Source organism: Galleria mellonella, unplaced genomic scaffold (genome assembly GCF_026898425.1).
Source record: "Galleria mellonella isolate WM207_F2 unplaced genomic scaffold, CSIRO_AGI_GalMel_v1 utg116, whole genome shotgun sequence".
NCBI lineage: Eukaryota > Metazoa > Arthropoda > Insecta > Lepidoptera > Pyralidae > Galleria > Galleria mellonella.
Window position 1 is genome coordinate 2,423,839 of NW_026441978.1, and position 17,361 is coordinate 2,441,199.

The 17,361-nt window shown below is 31.9% G+C and overlaps 1 protein-coding gene across 1 annotated transcript; it reads right to left on the reverse strand.

The window, feature by feature from the left end:
• Positions 1-13,411: 13,411 nt before the first annotated feature.
• LOC128200423 (uncharacterized) lies at positions 13,412-14,299 on the reverse strand. Its single transcript, XM_052893814.1, has one exon. The coding sequence runs from the start codon at positions 14,297-14,299 to the stop codon at positions 13,412-13,414; it is 888 nt and encodes a 295-aa protein (XP_052749774.1).
• Between the last annotated feature and the right edge of the window lie 3,062 nt (positions 14,300-17,361).

Below are 17,361 nucleotides of genomic sequence, written 5' to 3' on the forward strand. Positions count from 1 at the left end.
AGCAATATTTGAAATAAAAGTAGTAAAGTACTCTCACCATCCAGTGTGTGAAGTAGACTTTATGAAAATTTCGCTAAATTAAACGGTGGCTGAACAAAAACCGTCTGAGACTGTGAGCCGTGGCGCAAAAATTGTCTCATACGTTGACTTTTTAATATTACAACAATGTTGTATTATGGTAATATATGTTTATAAAAAGAGGTTATATCTTTAGAGAGTTTATATTCATTGTGCATTAAAGTTAAAAATATTTTTTTTATGCAACTTAGAACGGCAAACGAGCTGACGGTCCACCTGATGGAAAGTGGTAACCGTCGCCTATAGACATGAGCAATACCATGGACATAACAGAGTATACTGTTTCGCCCATGATACTCCTCATGCGTTGCCATTCCTGAGAACTCAGGTTTTATTCCTCTGTACCCTGTAAATTCAGTGCCATATTCCACCCTTCAAACCGAAACACAGCTATGCAAACAAACACAACTGCTTCACGGTAGAAACACGAATGGGACAGAGGTAACCAAGCAAAAAACTTTTGTACAAAAGTCTCCTTCTGGTATACGGTTAGGGTATACTTATTGCTTACAATGGGACCGTTTAGATCCCATTACAAAAAATGTCTTTGCTCTGTTGTAATGTTAGGTAAGTACTTGATTACGTCGTCAAAAGTGAAACAGTTTTGATAATTATGAGTATTTTTCATATGCTGATTCTATTTTAATTTATACAGGATTGAAACTGCCTTTAATTCAATAAAATATGTGTAAATAAACATTCCATATATATATATATATATATATATATATATATATATATATATATATATATATATATATATATATATATATATATATATATATATATATATATATATATATATATATATAAATTAATTAATTAATTAAATTATATATATTATATGGATAGCGTGACTCGCACGTGACAAATGCTTTGAGAAAAGCGGGTCAACTTTTTCTATTGCGTGATAAATAGTTATGAGTAATTCCTTTATTATTTCTATATTTATTTTGTCTTATAATTTTTGCACGTTTTAATGCGTAAAAACTAATGGAAACAAATATTTTTATTGAGCGAGGATCGAATCCACGACCATTGGAAAGTGGTACGTTAAATCACTAAACCAGCAGGGTTGTCAACTTTTCTTGTATACCTAATTCCATCAACATAACTAGAATTGTGGGTAGGTGTCATCGCATGATTGTAGTCCTTAGCACAATATGTTAAAGTCCATCAAGCTCGTCTGACGCTAATGTTAAAGAGCAGTTTATTTTATAAATATAAAGCCACCAAGTCTCTCTAACGAGCGGTTACATAATACACGTACTCGCAAAACATCCACGAGGTAGAAAAAGCTTGACGAATGGCGTCCGGGATCCTTTACATAACCACAAAGGAACCATGGTATTGTGTTTCAAGTATTACTGAGAAACATGTAGGTGTGCAGTACAAGTTGCTACATGGTAGCGGATTTTAAAATTAACACCATTTAATTACTATATTACGCAGCGCCATCTATATCATCAAGTTTATTTATTTTTTTATTTTTTTATACGACTTAGAATGGCAAACAAGCTGACGGCCCACCTGATGGAAAGTGGCAACCGTCGCCTATAGACATGAGCAGTACTATGGATATAATAGAGTATACTGATTTACCCATGATACCCCCCATGCGTTGTCATTCCTGAGGACTCAGGTATTATTCCTCTGTACCCTGTAAATTCACGCCATATTATACCCTTTAAACCGAAACACAGCCATGCAAACACAACTGCTTCATGGTTGAAACACGAATGGGACAGAGGTACCCAAGCAAACGACTTTTGTACAAAGTCTCCCTCTGGTTTTATATTATAGTTACTAAGTAACTTATAGAAACATTTACATATTGTTTTTTGTAAATATAAATAGAAAATACTCATAATATATTTGGGTCACTTCGGTAAACGCTTGTACTAGTCCTTACAGTAATAGAGTGTGAAAACATAATGGTAAGAGAAAGAAAGCTTGAAATAATTCAGTTTCAGCGTTAACAATTATTAAAGAAGTAAGCCAATTGGTTGGTTCAAAATGTATTATATAAACGCATCACTGTGCGTTTATATAATACATTCAGAAATTCATTATTATTTATGTAAATTCGTATTATTAATAAATGTACTAAATTAAAATCGCCTCACTTATGACTTGGACCATATAACAAGGCGCAGCGTAGGACCGGTGACGTCTTTTGAACCGGTAGCACATTGAAGTCTAACCATGCAAATTATGAGGTATGCATGCCTTGGCAATATGCATCCATTCTAATTTTGATGTTTGTATATACGGAATATTTGTTATAAGGTTGATATTCGTATGTGCTTTTTTTTTTGATGGGTGAAAATGGTATGGTAACCTCGCCTGCGCTAACGGGATACGCTGGCGGAGCACCAGTGAAGGGTGATAGATGAGAATGAAAACAGGCCAGTTAGCCCATCATGATGAATTCATCAGGAATTAACCATGATAGTTTCCAGGGGGAACCGCGAGGAGGTCGACCTGCTTGGGTATATTGCTAGCAATGGGATTCTCAGTCTCCATTACTAACAATTCCTTTTCCCCTAAAATATAGTACAGATATTAGGTTATAGCAAGGTTTTTTTTTTAAATTTCTAGGGTTTCCTCCTCATATTGGTCCCATACAATATTTTTATCAATTTGAGTTTTTCGTAGAAAAAAAATCTTAAAAATAACTATAAAAAACATAAACCTAATACGGCACTGTTTTTACTTCGCTTCCACTGTCATTCATTAAAAATAAAAAAAAAAATAAAACCTTGAGAACACGAAAGGAGAAAATGACAATAGGGTATTAATTATGCATACCTTTATGGGGGAGGCTTATGTTCAGCAGTGAACAATTAACGACTGATATGGTGATGATGATGGTGATGAAATGAACAATTAGACAGTGTTAGTACAGTCTAAAACGTTGGCTGTGTCAGCTTGCAATTATGTGATCCCGTTAAATTGCCTATTGTCGTATTGCCGATACGATAGGACCGAACGTTTTCAGTGTATCTCGATCGTAAATTGTTGTACTGTTTTAAACCGACTTCAAAAAAAGGAGGTTCTCAATTCCCTTGTATTTTCCAAAGGTTGCCTGGAAGAGATCGCTTTTAGCGATAAAGTTTTCTCATTGTGATTATTTCTTGTATTTGTTTATTTATACTTATAATAAATCTGTAGAGATGTCAATCCTATACATGAAATATATTTCCAAAATAACTATCAGGGGTTGATTAGTGATCGATACTGATGCCAAAAATGCAATCAGTAATATTTTTGTCTGTCTGTCTGTATCTTCGTTATAGACACAAAAACTACTCGACGGATTTTAACATAACTTGGTACAATTATTCTTCATACTCCTGGGCAGGTTATAGTATTATTACTTTTCATCATGCTACGATCAATAGGAGCAGAGCAGTGAAGGGAAATGTATCTGTTACATCAAAACCACTGAACCGCGAGGAAGGACATAGGCTAATCATTTTACGAAAAACGACGGAAGCACGGACGAAATCGTGGGCAACAGCTAGTATTTATAATAACTTTACTATTGTAATCTTTTGGAGGAAACAATAAAGAGTATCTATCTATGTATTTTACTATTTTTTTCAACCGACATCTTTTTTATGTTCGTTACCTCTTAATTCTATCATTTCTAAACCGATATGGAAAATTATTGTTTTATCTAAAAGAAAATAAATAAATAAATACAGATTGATATGTAGAAATTTTATCCGAATTAATACAGTAGTTTAGTTTTTAAGACAAAATAACTGGTTCGCCACAATTGTAACGTTTAAGTATTATATGTGGATTCATTTATTTATTTATTTATAAAAGACACACCAACAAAATGTTCACAAAAATTAAACAGACTATGTAAAATGGTATAAGTATAAACCTTGTCGAAGTGGCTCTAACAAAAGAGCCACTTCGACACTTCGGTAAGAGAATTTAATGAGTATAAACGTGATAATATTTAGTGTATCATACTTGACATAAATATAAACTGTGACATACTCGTATTGTACAAATTGAATTTAAATCTATATATTATTGTATTTGTTACTTGTATGTAATTATTATTTGACTTTGGCATCTATGGACTATTGTAATAGAATGAATTGTAACTGTTGACGAATTATTATTATTTAATGTCGACAAACGATATCGTTTCTTGGGAGAATTATTTACAGAATGACATAATTTGTACTCTATTATTAATTAGCACTTATATGTATGTATTAAATGTAATGTATCTTGTACCCAATAATAATTTTGCATGCTTTAGACTATAAGGCGAACATTTGTACTCCACAATGGATCAATATTTGTAAAAAACAATGTTCTCGCAAATAAACAAATCTAATCTAAGTAAGTAAGTAATGAAAAATGACTATTCAAAAATGCTTAAATCTAAGTTTACTTGAACAAAAACATTTATTTCTATCTTTCTAAGCTTAAGGCTAGATGAACATATCAATTAGAGGCATATACAGCTTCTATAGATAAGTGTTAATACTATAATGTATACTAAAGTAATAATTATACAATTACCAGAGGAAGACTTTGTATAAAAGTCGATTGCTTGGGTACCTCTGTCCCATTCGTGTTTCAGTTGTGTTTGCATGGCTGTGTTTCGGTTTGAAGGGTGGGATATGGCGTGAACTTACTGGGTACAGAGGAATAACACCTGAGTCCTCAGGAATGGCAACGCATGGGGGGTATCATGGGCGAAACAGTATACTCTGTTATGTCCATGGTACTGCTCATGTCTATAGGCGACGGTTACCACTGTCCATCAGGTGGGCCGTCAGCTTGCATATCAGCCGCAATATCTACTGAATGGTTTTGAATGAAATTTAGTATTCGGGTAGTTTGTATTCTAATTTATCATACAAAATACGTTATGTATACTAATTCACGCGGGTTAAGCCGTTGGGAATATATTTTGTGAGTATGAAAGCAGGTCAGTTAGCCTATTGTGATGAATTCAACATGAATTAACCACGATGATTTCCAGGGGGACCCACGGGGAGGTCGACCTGATAGGTAGGGTATATTGCTAGTAATTTTAGATTCCATTACTGACAGTTCCTTTCCCCCCAATCCGATATGGTAAGTACATACATGCATATATGTGTGTTTTTTATTCATAACTATGACATATTCATCCTTCCCCTTTTAGCAGTCGGGTAAATAGATACTAGATTGTAAGTGTTCAAAATAAAGCCTTAATCCCTTTGTTATAAAATACAGATTGTTTACAATATTGGAGTCCGTCATTATTATTTTTCTCCCACCTTAGTTAACGAATAAAAAAGTACCGACTGAATGGACGCGTGTGCTCCTGTAAAACAAATGTAATTTGTGTGTTTTAAACTGTATGTGCCCTGAAGAACCTGTAAGAATTTGTGTGTGCGTGCATATAGGAGTTGAGGAAGAACTGCCGATTACCTATAGCAGAACAACTCACGAAGCCGATGCCAGGTTAGTCCTCCTCGACAGACAGAATCTTTCCCTTATAAAACGCTTCCACTGCGGTGTTTTACCATACACACAAATAGTAAGATATTATTAGTTCACTCCGAAAGCCGAGAATCAATTTATCAAGTGATTGTTTGCATAAAACTCGAAAGGTCCTTAATAAGGATATCCATAAAGTAAACTCTAGCGAACGTTCCCCAACTAAATTAACTTAATGCCAATTGGCCGGGACATTCTTAAGACCTACCAGGGCTTGATTGAAAAAGTTCCTTTTTTCCTTTACATATATATTTTTTTTTCTCCTAAAAGCAGGCTTAGGGGACCCCCGAAACAATCAATTAGGGAAGTTTGTACCTTCTTGAATTGTAAATGTGGGACTTGGCCGTCTTTGTTTATTTTTAAGCTTTTCTATGTAATTACGACTTTTTTTTTATATATATAAATTTCTAAATTTAACGTTACAATACGATCAATCGATTTTCTTTGTCTACTCCGAAAAGGACTTCATAATAATATAAATCTTTTTGCTAGTTTGTTAATGCAAAACGATTTTTTATGCGACTTAGAATGGCAATCAAGCTGACGGCTCACCTGATGGAAAGTAGTAACCGTCGCCTATAGACATTAATAGTACCATGCACATAACAGAGTATCCTGTTTCGCCCATGATACCCCCCTCCCATATGTTGCCATTCCTGAGGACCCAGGTGTTATTCCTCTGTACCCTGTAAATTCACGCCATATCCCACCTTCAAACAAAACGAAACACAGCCGTACAAACACAATTGTTTCACGGTTGAAACACGAATGGGACAGAGGTGCCCAAGCAAATGACTTTTGTACAAAGTCTCCCTCTGGTAAAAGAGTAACTAAAGTATCCATCCATTTTTCCAAACCTTTGCATTAATAATAGGATTATTATATTATTTACTTACACATAGAAAGTATCTAATGTATCACGCTTAGCTCATTGCGGATAAAGGGAAGGGATTGTTAGTAATGGGAGGTTAGTCTCCATTTCTGTCAATATACCTTATCAAGTCACCCTCCACGTGGTTCTCTCTACAAACTATCGTGATTAATTTAACGTTGAATTTGTCACGATGAGCTAACTGAACTGCCTTTTGATTCTCACCTATTTTACCTCACTGGTGCCCGACCAGCGTATAGATAGATAGATACTCTTTATTGTTTCCTCCAAAAGATTACAATAGTTAACTTATTATAAATATAAATAATTACAAGAAATAATCACAATGAGAAAACAATGGGCGACCTTATCGCTAAAAGTGATGTCTTCCAGGCAACCTTTGGATGGAGAGGAGTAATTATAAACAAATTGGTGGGAGGCACGATGAAAAATTTTGTTAGTTCTAAATATGGGAGATGTGATACATATAATAATATAAATATTATCCCTACTCATTTTTATATTTATATACATACACCTACACACACATATACATATATACACTGCTATATATGTATATATATATATATATACATATATATATATATATATATATATATACATATACATATACTGCTAGCAGAGGCGGGGTTAGCATTTCATTATTATCCATTGAAAGGAGCTCATTGCGGGTAGGCAGAGTGCAATGCACACCATAGGATTTTACATATATATATATATCTTGCTACACAATATCATTTTTTACATTTTAAAAAGTGACCATTAAGGCTGCACACGGATGTTTAAAAATGGAGTAACTTCTCCCGTTTTCCCAACATTTCCCTTCACTGCTCTGCTCTTAGCCCATCATGATGAATTCATCAGGAATTAACTATGATAGTTTCCAGGGAGAACCGCGAGGAGGTCGACCTGGTTGGGTATATTGCTAGCAATGGGATTCACAGTCTCCATTATTTACAATCCCTTTCCCCCCAATTATTATATATTTATATAGGCCACACTTTCCTTTCCCGTGGATGTAGTAACAGGCGACTAAGGGAGGACAAGGGATGGGCAGCAGCGTCCCTCTTAAAACATCTCCAAAGCCTAACTGCGGTTGCCAATTCGCCTGCTAAGCGTGGCAACTACTGGCAAAACTTATATTCAGCAGTGAAAAGTTAAAAGCTGATATGATGATAATAAAAGTATATCTACACTTATGTCTGTCATTAATTTATGTAAAAATAATTGAAAGATTTTGAATTAATTTTGATACAGATTATATTAGAATAACAATAATAGCAAATTTTATTGTAATTTACACGAGAAAACCTATCCTACCTAGTAAAATATGAAAGTTCATTTTAAATTAGAAACCCTTACTGAAACTGTGACACACATGTAGATTTTTTAGAGAATCATTAATAAAAAAAAAAAAAAAAACTTAAAAGTAAACAAAAGCATTTCAAGTCGACAACTATTACAGATAAACAATCAACATTCGCACTAACTATTCCTTCTTAGACGAAGACAAAGAACAAGCGAAACTCTTACTAAAGAAGTAAATAAAATAAAAAATGAACAAATAGCGTACCGTGGACGTGTTTTATTTTCGATACAAAACGGTGGAGAGCTTGCAAACGGTTTGTACTATTGGACGTGACATCACGATATCACGTCGTTGGTAAATCTCAGTATTTTTTATCACTTGGAGTTTTCAGAGTATATTTATTTATTTATATCAGCCATTAATTGTTCACTATTGACCACACTATAGGCCTGCCTTATAAGGTTCCCATTTTAGAATATTACATATTTTATATAATCTAAGTAATTATATGACAATATCACGTCGACGGTAAATCTTAGTAAACAGCACATCACGATATCACGCCACTGGTAAATTACAGTTTCTTTTTCATTTAGAGTTTTCAATTTATAATAATTTTGAAAATTAAGTAATTTACTATGGATATTTTATTCTCTGACGTTACATGAGAATATCACGTCGTCGGTAAATCTTAATAAAAGACATATCATGATAACACGTCGTTGGTAAATCTCAATATTTTTTCCCCACTTGGAATTTCCAATTTATAATAATTTTATTGTGGGACAATAATGATTATTATTTTTATTCTACGCAATATGAGTTCTGAGTTTTACCAATGCCGTAGTGTCATGCACTACGGCATTGGTAAAACTCAGAATTTGTTTCCCTATTAGGAATTTATAGTTTATAATAATTTTGTCGTTTAAATAGAATTATTGTTGTCACGTCGTTTATAAATATAATATTATTACATTTTATCCATTTTCAGTTTATAATATTTTTTTTTGTGGGACAACATCTTATTTATACATGAAGACTTATTTTGACTTGATGATAATATATCATGTCAATAAGTATTTATTTTCTAATACCACTTTATCCCTAGCTACTTTGTACGAATAAATTTCAGACGTAGGAAAACTTTTATACAGCGTATAAAGATAAAGCATACATCATATTTTAAGTTAGATCTTTCGTAATACAACTGTAAAAACTGTATCCAATTTGATGTAGTCGTTTTTGCGAGATTCTGGAACAAACATACACATATACAGACAGACAAAGATTCTAAAAAAAAAATGTTATTGAGTAATAAATGTTTATTGCTCTTATTAAATCTTTTCAGACTATTTTTTTTCTAAATATATCCCACGTACAGACACCGTTTAGTTACAATTTTATTATATTAGAAAGATAAGATTAAAAACAATAAATGCCATTCAAATATCGAGTATCAAAAGTAAGGCTATTCGAACGAAACTATGTTTCTTGTTTCTTATTTTAACTCAGTGTTAAATTTACGTTTTACATTTAGTTTCATATAATTTATATCTTATTGTAAATATAACTGATTGTAAATGTAAATTACAAAAATAATTTTTTGTATACTGTTTTTCTTTACACTACTAAATATGCTTTCCCATAGTTTAAATGAAACTTAAATTTAAATTCTTCGACACTAACTAATTTCAAGTTTATATGAATTTAGATTTATACAAAGTGCTGAGGATTTTCTTCTACCCGCCGTATTAGTAGAAATACTGTATCACGGTCAAGTATGAATCCATGTTTGTGACAAGAAATGTAAACAACCAAAGACAATTTCATCCGTAATAGTTCAAAAGTGAGTTAATGCTTGATTGCAATAAGGTACAATATTGTATACACTGTAAACAAAGCGAGCTGCATTTTTAGAACATAGTAAATGCGCAACTTTAAGATAATTCATTGTTAGAATTGTGTACATAACTTTATACGGATATGTATATATAATCAAATGCGCATGTATACATAATCGTCACAGTATCCTTTTTATGAATTTGGACTATTTAATTGTTTTTAAGTATACATTATTTTATTTATGACTAATAACTTAACAAAACTATAATATATAACTATAACCAAATAACCAAAACAAAACTATAAGAGACAATTAATAAAGATTAAATATAGACATGCATGATTGTGTTCAAGATTTATATGTACATATTATGTAAAATATGCGTGTGTGCGCACGCACGTGCATGCGTGTTGTGTATGTGTGTGTGTGTGTGTGTGTGTGTGTGTGTGTCTGTGTGTGTGTGTGTCTGCGTGTCTGCGTGTGAATGTGTATGTGTGTTTGTATGTTTATTCATACTCTCATTAGATTTTCGGTAGCATTATTATCCGTTTCCAATAAGTAATTATCAACTATTTTTTTACACAAATACGTAGAATACTTATATATTTCAACACATGCTGATACTCTGTTGTATACATATGGTCCCAAAAAGCTTATGAAATTTTGAGCAAATCTAGTCTTAAAACCAGGAACATAGTATATTTTATCTTTTCTTCTCTTTAATGTTTTTACGTCAGTTGGTAATCTGTGTTGGAACACAATTAAATATTTTATGTACAATTTACGAACTGATAATATTTTTAGTTCTTCGTATAATTTATGTGTAGGATACATTATTGGCTTAAAAGTCATAGTCTTTAAAACAGCCCTATGAGCCCTCTCTAATGAAGTTATAAGGGATTTAAAACAGCCTCCCCATATACGAATACAGTATAAGATGATAGATTGGTATAATGAATTATATATAACTTTTAATAAGTTTAAGTCACAGACATTTCTAATGTTTTTGAAAATGTATATTTGCTTACGTACTCGTTTTGTCAATAAATAGATATGTTCCTTCCATGACAAATTTTGGTCAAGAATTAAACCAAGATATCGTATGGAATTTGCCTTATTAAGACGATAACAATTACATATATTAACGGTATCTCTACAATGGTGTACCTTAATAACTATGGAGTCATTAAGAGGTTGAGTGTTATTTTTTATACTAAATGTCATAAATTTGGTTTTTTCTTTGTTTAATGTTAGTAGGTTGTTATTTAACCACTTTATTATTATGTTAAAAATTTTATCAGCGTCTCTGCCTACTTTTATCCAATTTTAACCAGATATCATAACAGCAGTATCGTCTGCGAATGTAGTGATTTCAACATTCGGTGAAGTTAATCGACACAGGTCGTCAATGTATACAAGAAATAATGTAGGTCCTAAGACACTGCCCTGTGGTATGCCATAGGTGTTCTGTTCTTCTTTACTAATGTAATTATCTATTTTAACTGCTTGCTTTCTATCTTGTAAATAATTTTTAAAAAGTTGTAAAGGGATACCTCTTATACCTTTATTTTCAAGTTTTTGGAGAAGTATTGGTATCGAAACCGTATCAAATGCTTTCTTGATGTCTAGAAATATGCCTAAGCATTTTTTATTAGCGTCTAGGTTTGACGACACATATGTTGTAACACGCTGTACTGCATCAACTGTGGATCTCTCTGATCGAAATCCATATTGATTAGAAGAAAGTAAATTTTGTTTTTCTAAATAGTTTATAAGTCTGTTATTAATTATTTTTTCTATAATTTTAGACAAGCTTGGCAGTAATGAGATTGGACGAAAGTTAGAAATACAATCACTGTCTCCTGATTTATATATAGGAATAATAATCGACTTTTTTAATGCATTAGGGAAAACGCCGCTGGAAAAACATAAATTACAAATTATTGTAATAGGAGTTGTAAGTATCGAAAAAGCACTTTTTAGAAAAGATGTGGGAATACCATCCCATCCCGTTGAAGAGTTGTTTTTTAGTCCTAATGTAATATTTTTTACTTCCGTCTCATCTGTTGGTAATAACATAAATGAATTACCAGCCGTGGGTGTGGTATTTTTTAATTTGGAAGCTAATTCATTCTCATTGCAGTTGGTTTCGTCAAGTACATTCTTAGCTAAATTAGCTCCAATATTCGCAAAATATGTATTAATAAAGTTTAACGAAATTTGGGGACTAGATTTTAGATTGATCAATTCAGATGAGTTATTTTTAATTTTATCCAGATAGCAGAGATTTTTAATTATGTGCCATTGCTTTTTGAGGTTATTATTATATTTATATAATTGTTGTCTATAATATAGTTGTTTTTGTTTTTTTAAGAGATTATTGCATGTGTTTCGATATCTACTATAAGTTATTTTGAGAATCATATTATCAGGGTCTTTTTTTAATTTTTGTTGTAAATTATTACGATTTCGTATGCATCGTATCAACCCTGGAGTTATCCAGGGTTTAATAATTCTTTTCTTCCTAGATATTTTGTAAACTGTAGTGTGCTTCTCGAAAGCCTTATTTATTTCTGAAATAAAAATATTTGTAGCCATATTTACATCGTCAGTCAAAATTTGTTGCCAATCAATGAATTGCAACTCTTTAATTGCTTCTTCATAGTTTACTTTAGTAATTGTAGGTATTTTATTCTTTCTTGAAATTTGTGTCTTTTGTAATGTTGTTAATATACTACAATGGTCAGTTATTGAGGTATTACAAACCATTGTGGTTACTGAGTTTATCGTTTTCACAAAACAATGATCTAAGCAATTTTTATCACGAGTAGGTAGCACGTGTGATGGAAGCAAACCATGAGATGCAAGTAGGTCCAAATAATCAGCTGTTTTAGTGCTGTTATTTTCGGGTTTTATATCAATATTTATATCGCCTAAAAGTAATATATTTGCATGTTGTTTTAATTTTGTGAGGACTTTATCCAGTGACTTCAAGAAATTTTCAGTATTTTGATAGGATGGAGGTCTATATACACAAATAATAGCAAAATTATTTTGGAGTGTGAGTATTAGACAGTTTGCATCTACTATATCAGTAGATTCGCTTACTTTAACAATTAAGTCGTCTTTAACGAAAGCAACTACACCATCATTCTGATTTAAATGGTTTTGTGTAAAATATGAGCTATAGGTCGGAATTTTTGGTATAATAGAATCTTTGTTCAACCAACACTCAGTTAGAATAATTATATCTTGTTGAAAGTTAATACGATCCAATAAAACAGTAAGATTATCAAAATTTTTATTGATGCTACGTATACGAGTATTTTGTGTAAAAATATTAAGAGCGTTTTCAGAAATGGGCAAAGACGTACCATAGAGCTTCTCTTCATCAACAATCATTGCACTTCCGACATTGACACTGGAGTCAATGTCGTCTAATACCTCTAGTGTATTATTCATTATATTTAAAGTCAATAATGCAGTATTTAATGAACATAAGGAAGCACAATATTGAATCTTCAGATAAGCATTGGATGAGAGCTTTACTTGTGTGTGGTATATAAATGTAAATAAAATGTGGATATAATATGTACGTATGTAAATGTAATGTAAGTGAACTAGTTTGTGTATGAGTATATGTTAAAATGTAAGCAACAACACATGCAGTATCCATAAAAAATAATCTGAAATTAACAAAGTAAAGTATAAAGTAAAAATAAATGTATCAGTATATAGTATTATGATTAAGAATATCAGAGCATAGTCAATTTTGTAAGCCTGGTAAATCCATTTTTAATGCCTCAATTTGGGTTAACATTTTGACATGTATGGTAGGAGTATTATCAGATTTTTTGATAAATACCTTACCATGTTTTATCCAGCAAAATTTGAATCCGTGGTTTTTTTTCAGCATTCTGGCCTGATAGTGAAGTAACCTCGTATTCGAAGTGAGGAGTTCCGATATAAAAAGTGGTCGTTTTTCTCCTTTTAATCCTAATGTTAAGCTATTTAGTTTATTATCCTCATGATCCACATTATATTTCTTTACAGCTGCTAAAATTTCTTCACGTGCTTTTATAGTCTGATATTGAACAATTATATTATGCTGATTTTTCCCAACTTTTTTTAAGGAGATTTGCCGTACTTCACTGTCATTTAGTTTAATCTTTAAGGAATCTTGTATTTTTTTAACAATTTCTGGGAGTTCCTGCTGCTCAATTATATTAACATTGCGTATTTCAATTGAAGTAGCGTTTTGGATACGTAGGCTTTCTTCTAATGTGTCTTCCAAATTCTGTATTCTCTTTAACATTATTTCATGATCTCTAACGACAGAGATCACTTTGTTATTTAGATCACTATGTGAAGCCGTTATTACTTCCAATTTTTCCTCAATTCCTTTCTGTGCCTTTACTATAGTTCTGTTTTGTTCTTTTATTTCTTCCAAAGATTTCTGTAGTTGACTATACATACAATCCTGGTTTTTATTCATATTAGACACCATCATAATTAACTCATCGCGAAGTTCAAGACTGTCAATGTCATCACGTTCTTTGCGCTTTCTCAAAGATACAAAAGCATTGTCCGTTAGATTAAATAAATCGGATTGTGATGAAGATCTTCTTTCAGGAGGCGAACGTTGAACGGACATGTTTTGTCTTAACTCGTAGCATATACTATGCAAGCACTTGACGTCAAAGTATTTTTTAGTTAAAGATTATATTAAAGCTGCAATCAATTATAGACACAACACTGGAAATAATTAGGTGTAAATTACTTTGTAGTGATTTTTAAATTTATATTAATTTTACGGGACGCAACTGCTCACTACAAGAGCCGGACGATGAAGTGAATTTTATAGCTATTTTTATAGCTTTAAAAATAATGTTACTAATACAATAAAACTAGCTTTTAGCTATGACTTTGTCTGCGTGACCGGTATCAAAAGTAGCTTATATGTTGTAAACTCCTTAGTTCTTTTATAGATTTTACTTTTATATTTTTAATACCTTTTTGTCATTTTGCTCTTTCTCTCTTCCGTAGTTTTCTTTATTATAGTTATTTTCCTTTAGACCCATTGTTTAATTATACAAAATACATCAACATACAGTCCGTATAGTACGTGTATACCAAATTACATAGTAATTGCTCAAGCTGTTAGAATACTATCAGGTAACAAACATACAAACAAATTCATTTTCATATCTAATTATATAATAAATCTGTAGAGAGGTCAATTCTGTACATGGAATATATTTCCAAAACTATCAGGGGGTGATTGAAAAAGTGTAGTACAAAAGGCAGTCTTATTGCTAAGCAATCTCTTCCAAACAACCTTTGGGTAGAAAGAACTAAAGAATAACTAGGTAGGTGGCGCGTTCAAAAAATAGATCTGTAAAAATAATATGTATTTAAATATATATATATATATTTAAATTAGGTATGCGGATTTATCTAAAATGAAACCTCATTTATCAACATCAATTTAAACGTGGTAACAGTAAATAATAACAAAGGAATAATGTTGTAACAAAGCGGCGGACATGTGGCATTAAATGGTAATTCCGTAATTGTTCCGTCATGATAACATTATACATTAACGGCTATTGTTTAACGGGCAGGTAACAATTAACTGTTATAATGAGCGTTAAGACTCGTTATCTACCAACTAGAGGTGGGTCATATAGAGCAATATATATATATACAGTGAGTGTAGAAAGTATTCGTACACCTAGGGTTGTAATAAAAAAAATACGAATTTGATAGACTTTCTTTTATTTATCTAATTTAAATCAATACTATTAAATATTTTAACATTCCCGCACTTTGTTTATGATAATTTTTGTTTTTTAATAAAAAAAATTATACAACATAAAAATATTTATACGTTAACTAAGCAAATAATGACAAACAAAAAGTATTCGTACACTTATAAAATTTGTAAGTAAATGAATATTAAAAAAATATTAATACTTTGTTGGACCACCGTTAGCATTGATGATAGCTTGGAGTCTCTGCGGCATCGAATCAACTAGTTTGAAAATATAAGAAGACGGTATCAATGCCCATTCTTCGCGAAGCGCAATTTTTAGTGTTTCTTTACTCGAAATTGGTCGATTTCGAATTTTATTATCGAGATAATCCCACACATGCTCTATAATATTAATATCAGGTTATTGAGGAGGAATCTCTAGGTATTTTGGAGTGTTAAACAGGATCCATGCTTTAATATTCCATGCTTTATGTTTAGGGTCATTATCTTGTAAAAATATCCAATTATTGTTAAAACCCATTTGAGCTGCACTAAAGAGAAGATTCTCTTTTAAAATATTAATATACGTTTTGTGATCCCTAATTCCATCAATAAATGCAAGTTTTCCCACCCCAAAAACACTCATGCAACCCCATACAAATACTGACCCACCACCGTGTTTTACCGTTGGACATAAATTTTCTTTCTTATATTCCATATTAGGTTTTCTCCATACCATATGATGTCCATCCGATTTGAAAATATTATATTTCGATTCATCTGAGTAAATAACAGTTTGCCAAAAATGATTTTTTTCATTAATATATTTTTTTGCGAATTCTAATCTTTTTTTTTCTATTAATATCATTTACCCAATACTTTTTACGCGCAGTTCTTCCATGATAATCGTTACTACGTAATACGTTCCGAACGGTACTGACAGAAATATGGCAATCATTGATATTATTAATTTCTTGTAACACTCGAGGGGCACTAATTTTTGGATTTTTTTTTACACAATTTAAAATTTTCCGATCCAATCGAGGCGTGATTTTTGATGGACGCCCCACCTCTGGGTTTGTTTTTTAGTGTTTTAGTAATAGAAAACCGATCAATTACAGTCTGTACGGTTGAACGTGGTCTATTGACAAATTTTGCAATTTCACATAATGATTTGCATTGATTATGCAAATTAATAATTATTTATCTCCTTTTCACTCGTTTCTTTTGCTTTACGACCCATTTTTGTAACTAAACACGTCTATACTTGTCACGAGTGCAACTAAAACGTCTAATATCTATACCTACGTATTAAAAATGACCTTGGCATTGTAGGCATATGAAAAATTCGATTGAATAAATGATTTATACAGAATTTCATTTAAAAAAGAATGAATGTACGAATACTTTTTGTTTGTCATTATTTGCTTAGTTAACGTAAAAATATTTTTAAGTTGTATAATTTTTTTTTAAAAAAACAAAAATTATCATAAACAAAGTGCGGGAATGTTAAACTATTTAACAGTATTGATTTAAATTAAATAAATAGAGGAAAGTCTATCAAATTCGTATTTTTTTTATTATAACCCTAGGTGTACGAATACTTTTTACACTCACTGTATATTTTAATGGGTGATAATGCAATAGTAACCCTGCCTGCGTTAACGGTATATGCTGGCGGGGCACCAGTGATAGATGATAGGTGACGATGAAAGCAGGTCAGTGTATCATGCTCATGTGTATAAGTGGCGGTTACCACTTTCCATCAGGTGGACTGTCAGATTGTTACACACATGAGCAGTACTATGGACATAACAGAGTATACTGTTTCGCCCATGATACCCCCCATGCGTTGCCATTCCTGAGGAATCAGGTGTTATTTCTCTGTACCCTGTAAATTTACTGCCATATTCCACTCTTCAAGCCGAAACACAGCCATGCAAACACAACTGCTTCACGGT

Bases quoted from the DNA above. Each gene is read 5' to 3' on its own strand.
- LOC128200423 (XM_052893814.1), bottom strand. From the start codon at position 14,299: ATGTCCGTTCAACGTTCGCCTCCTGAAAGAAGATCTTCATCACAATCC.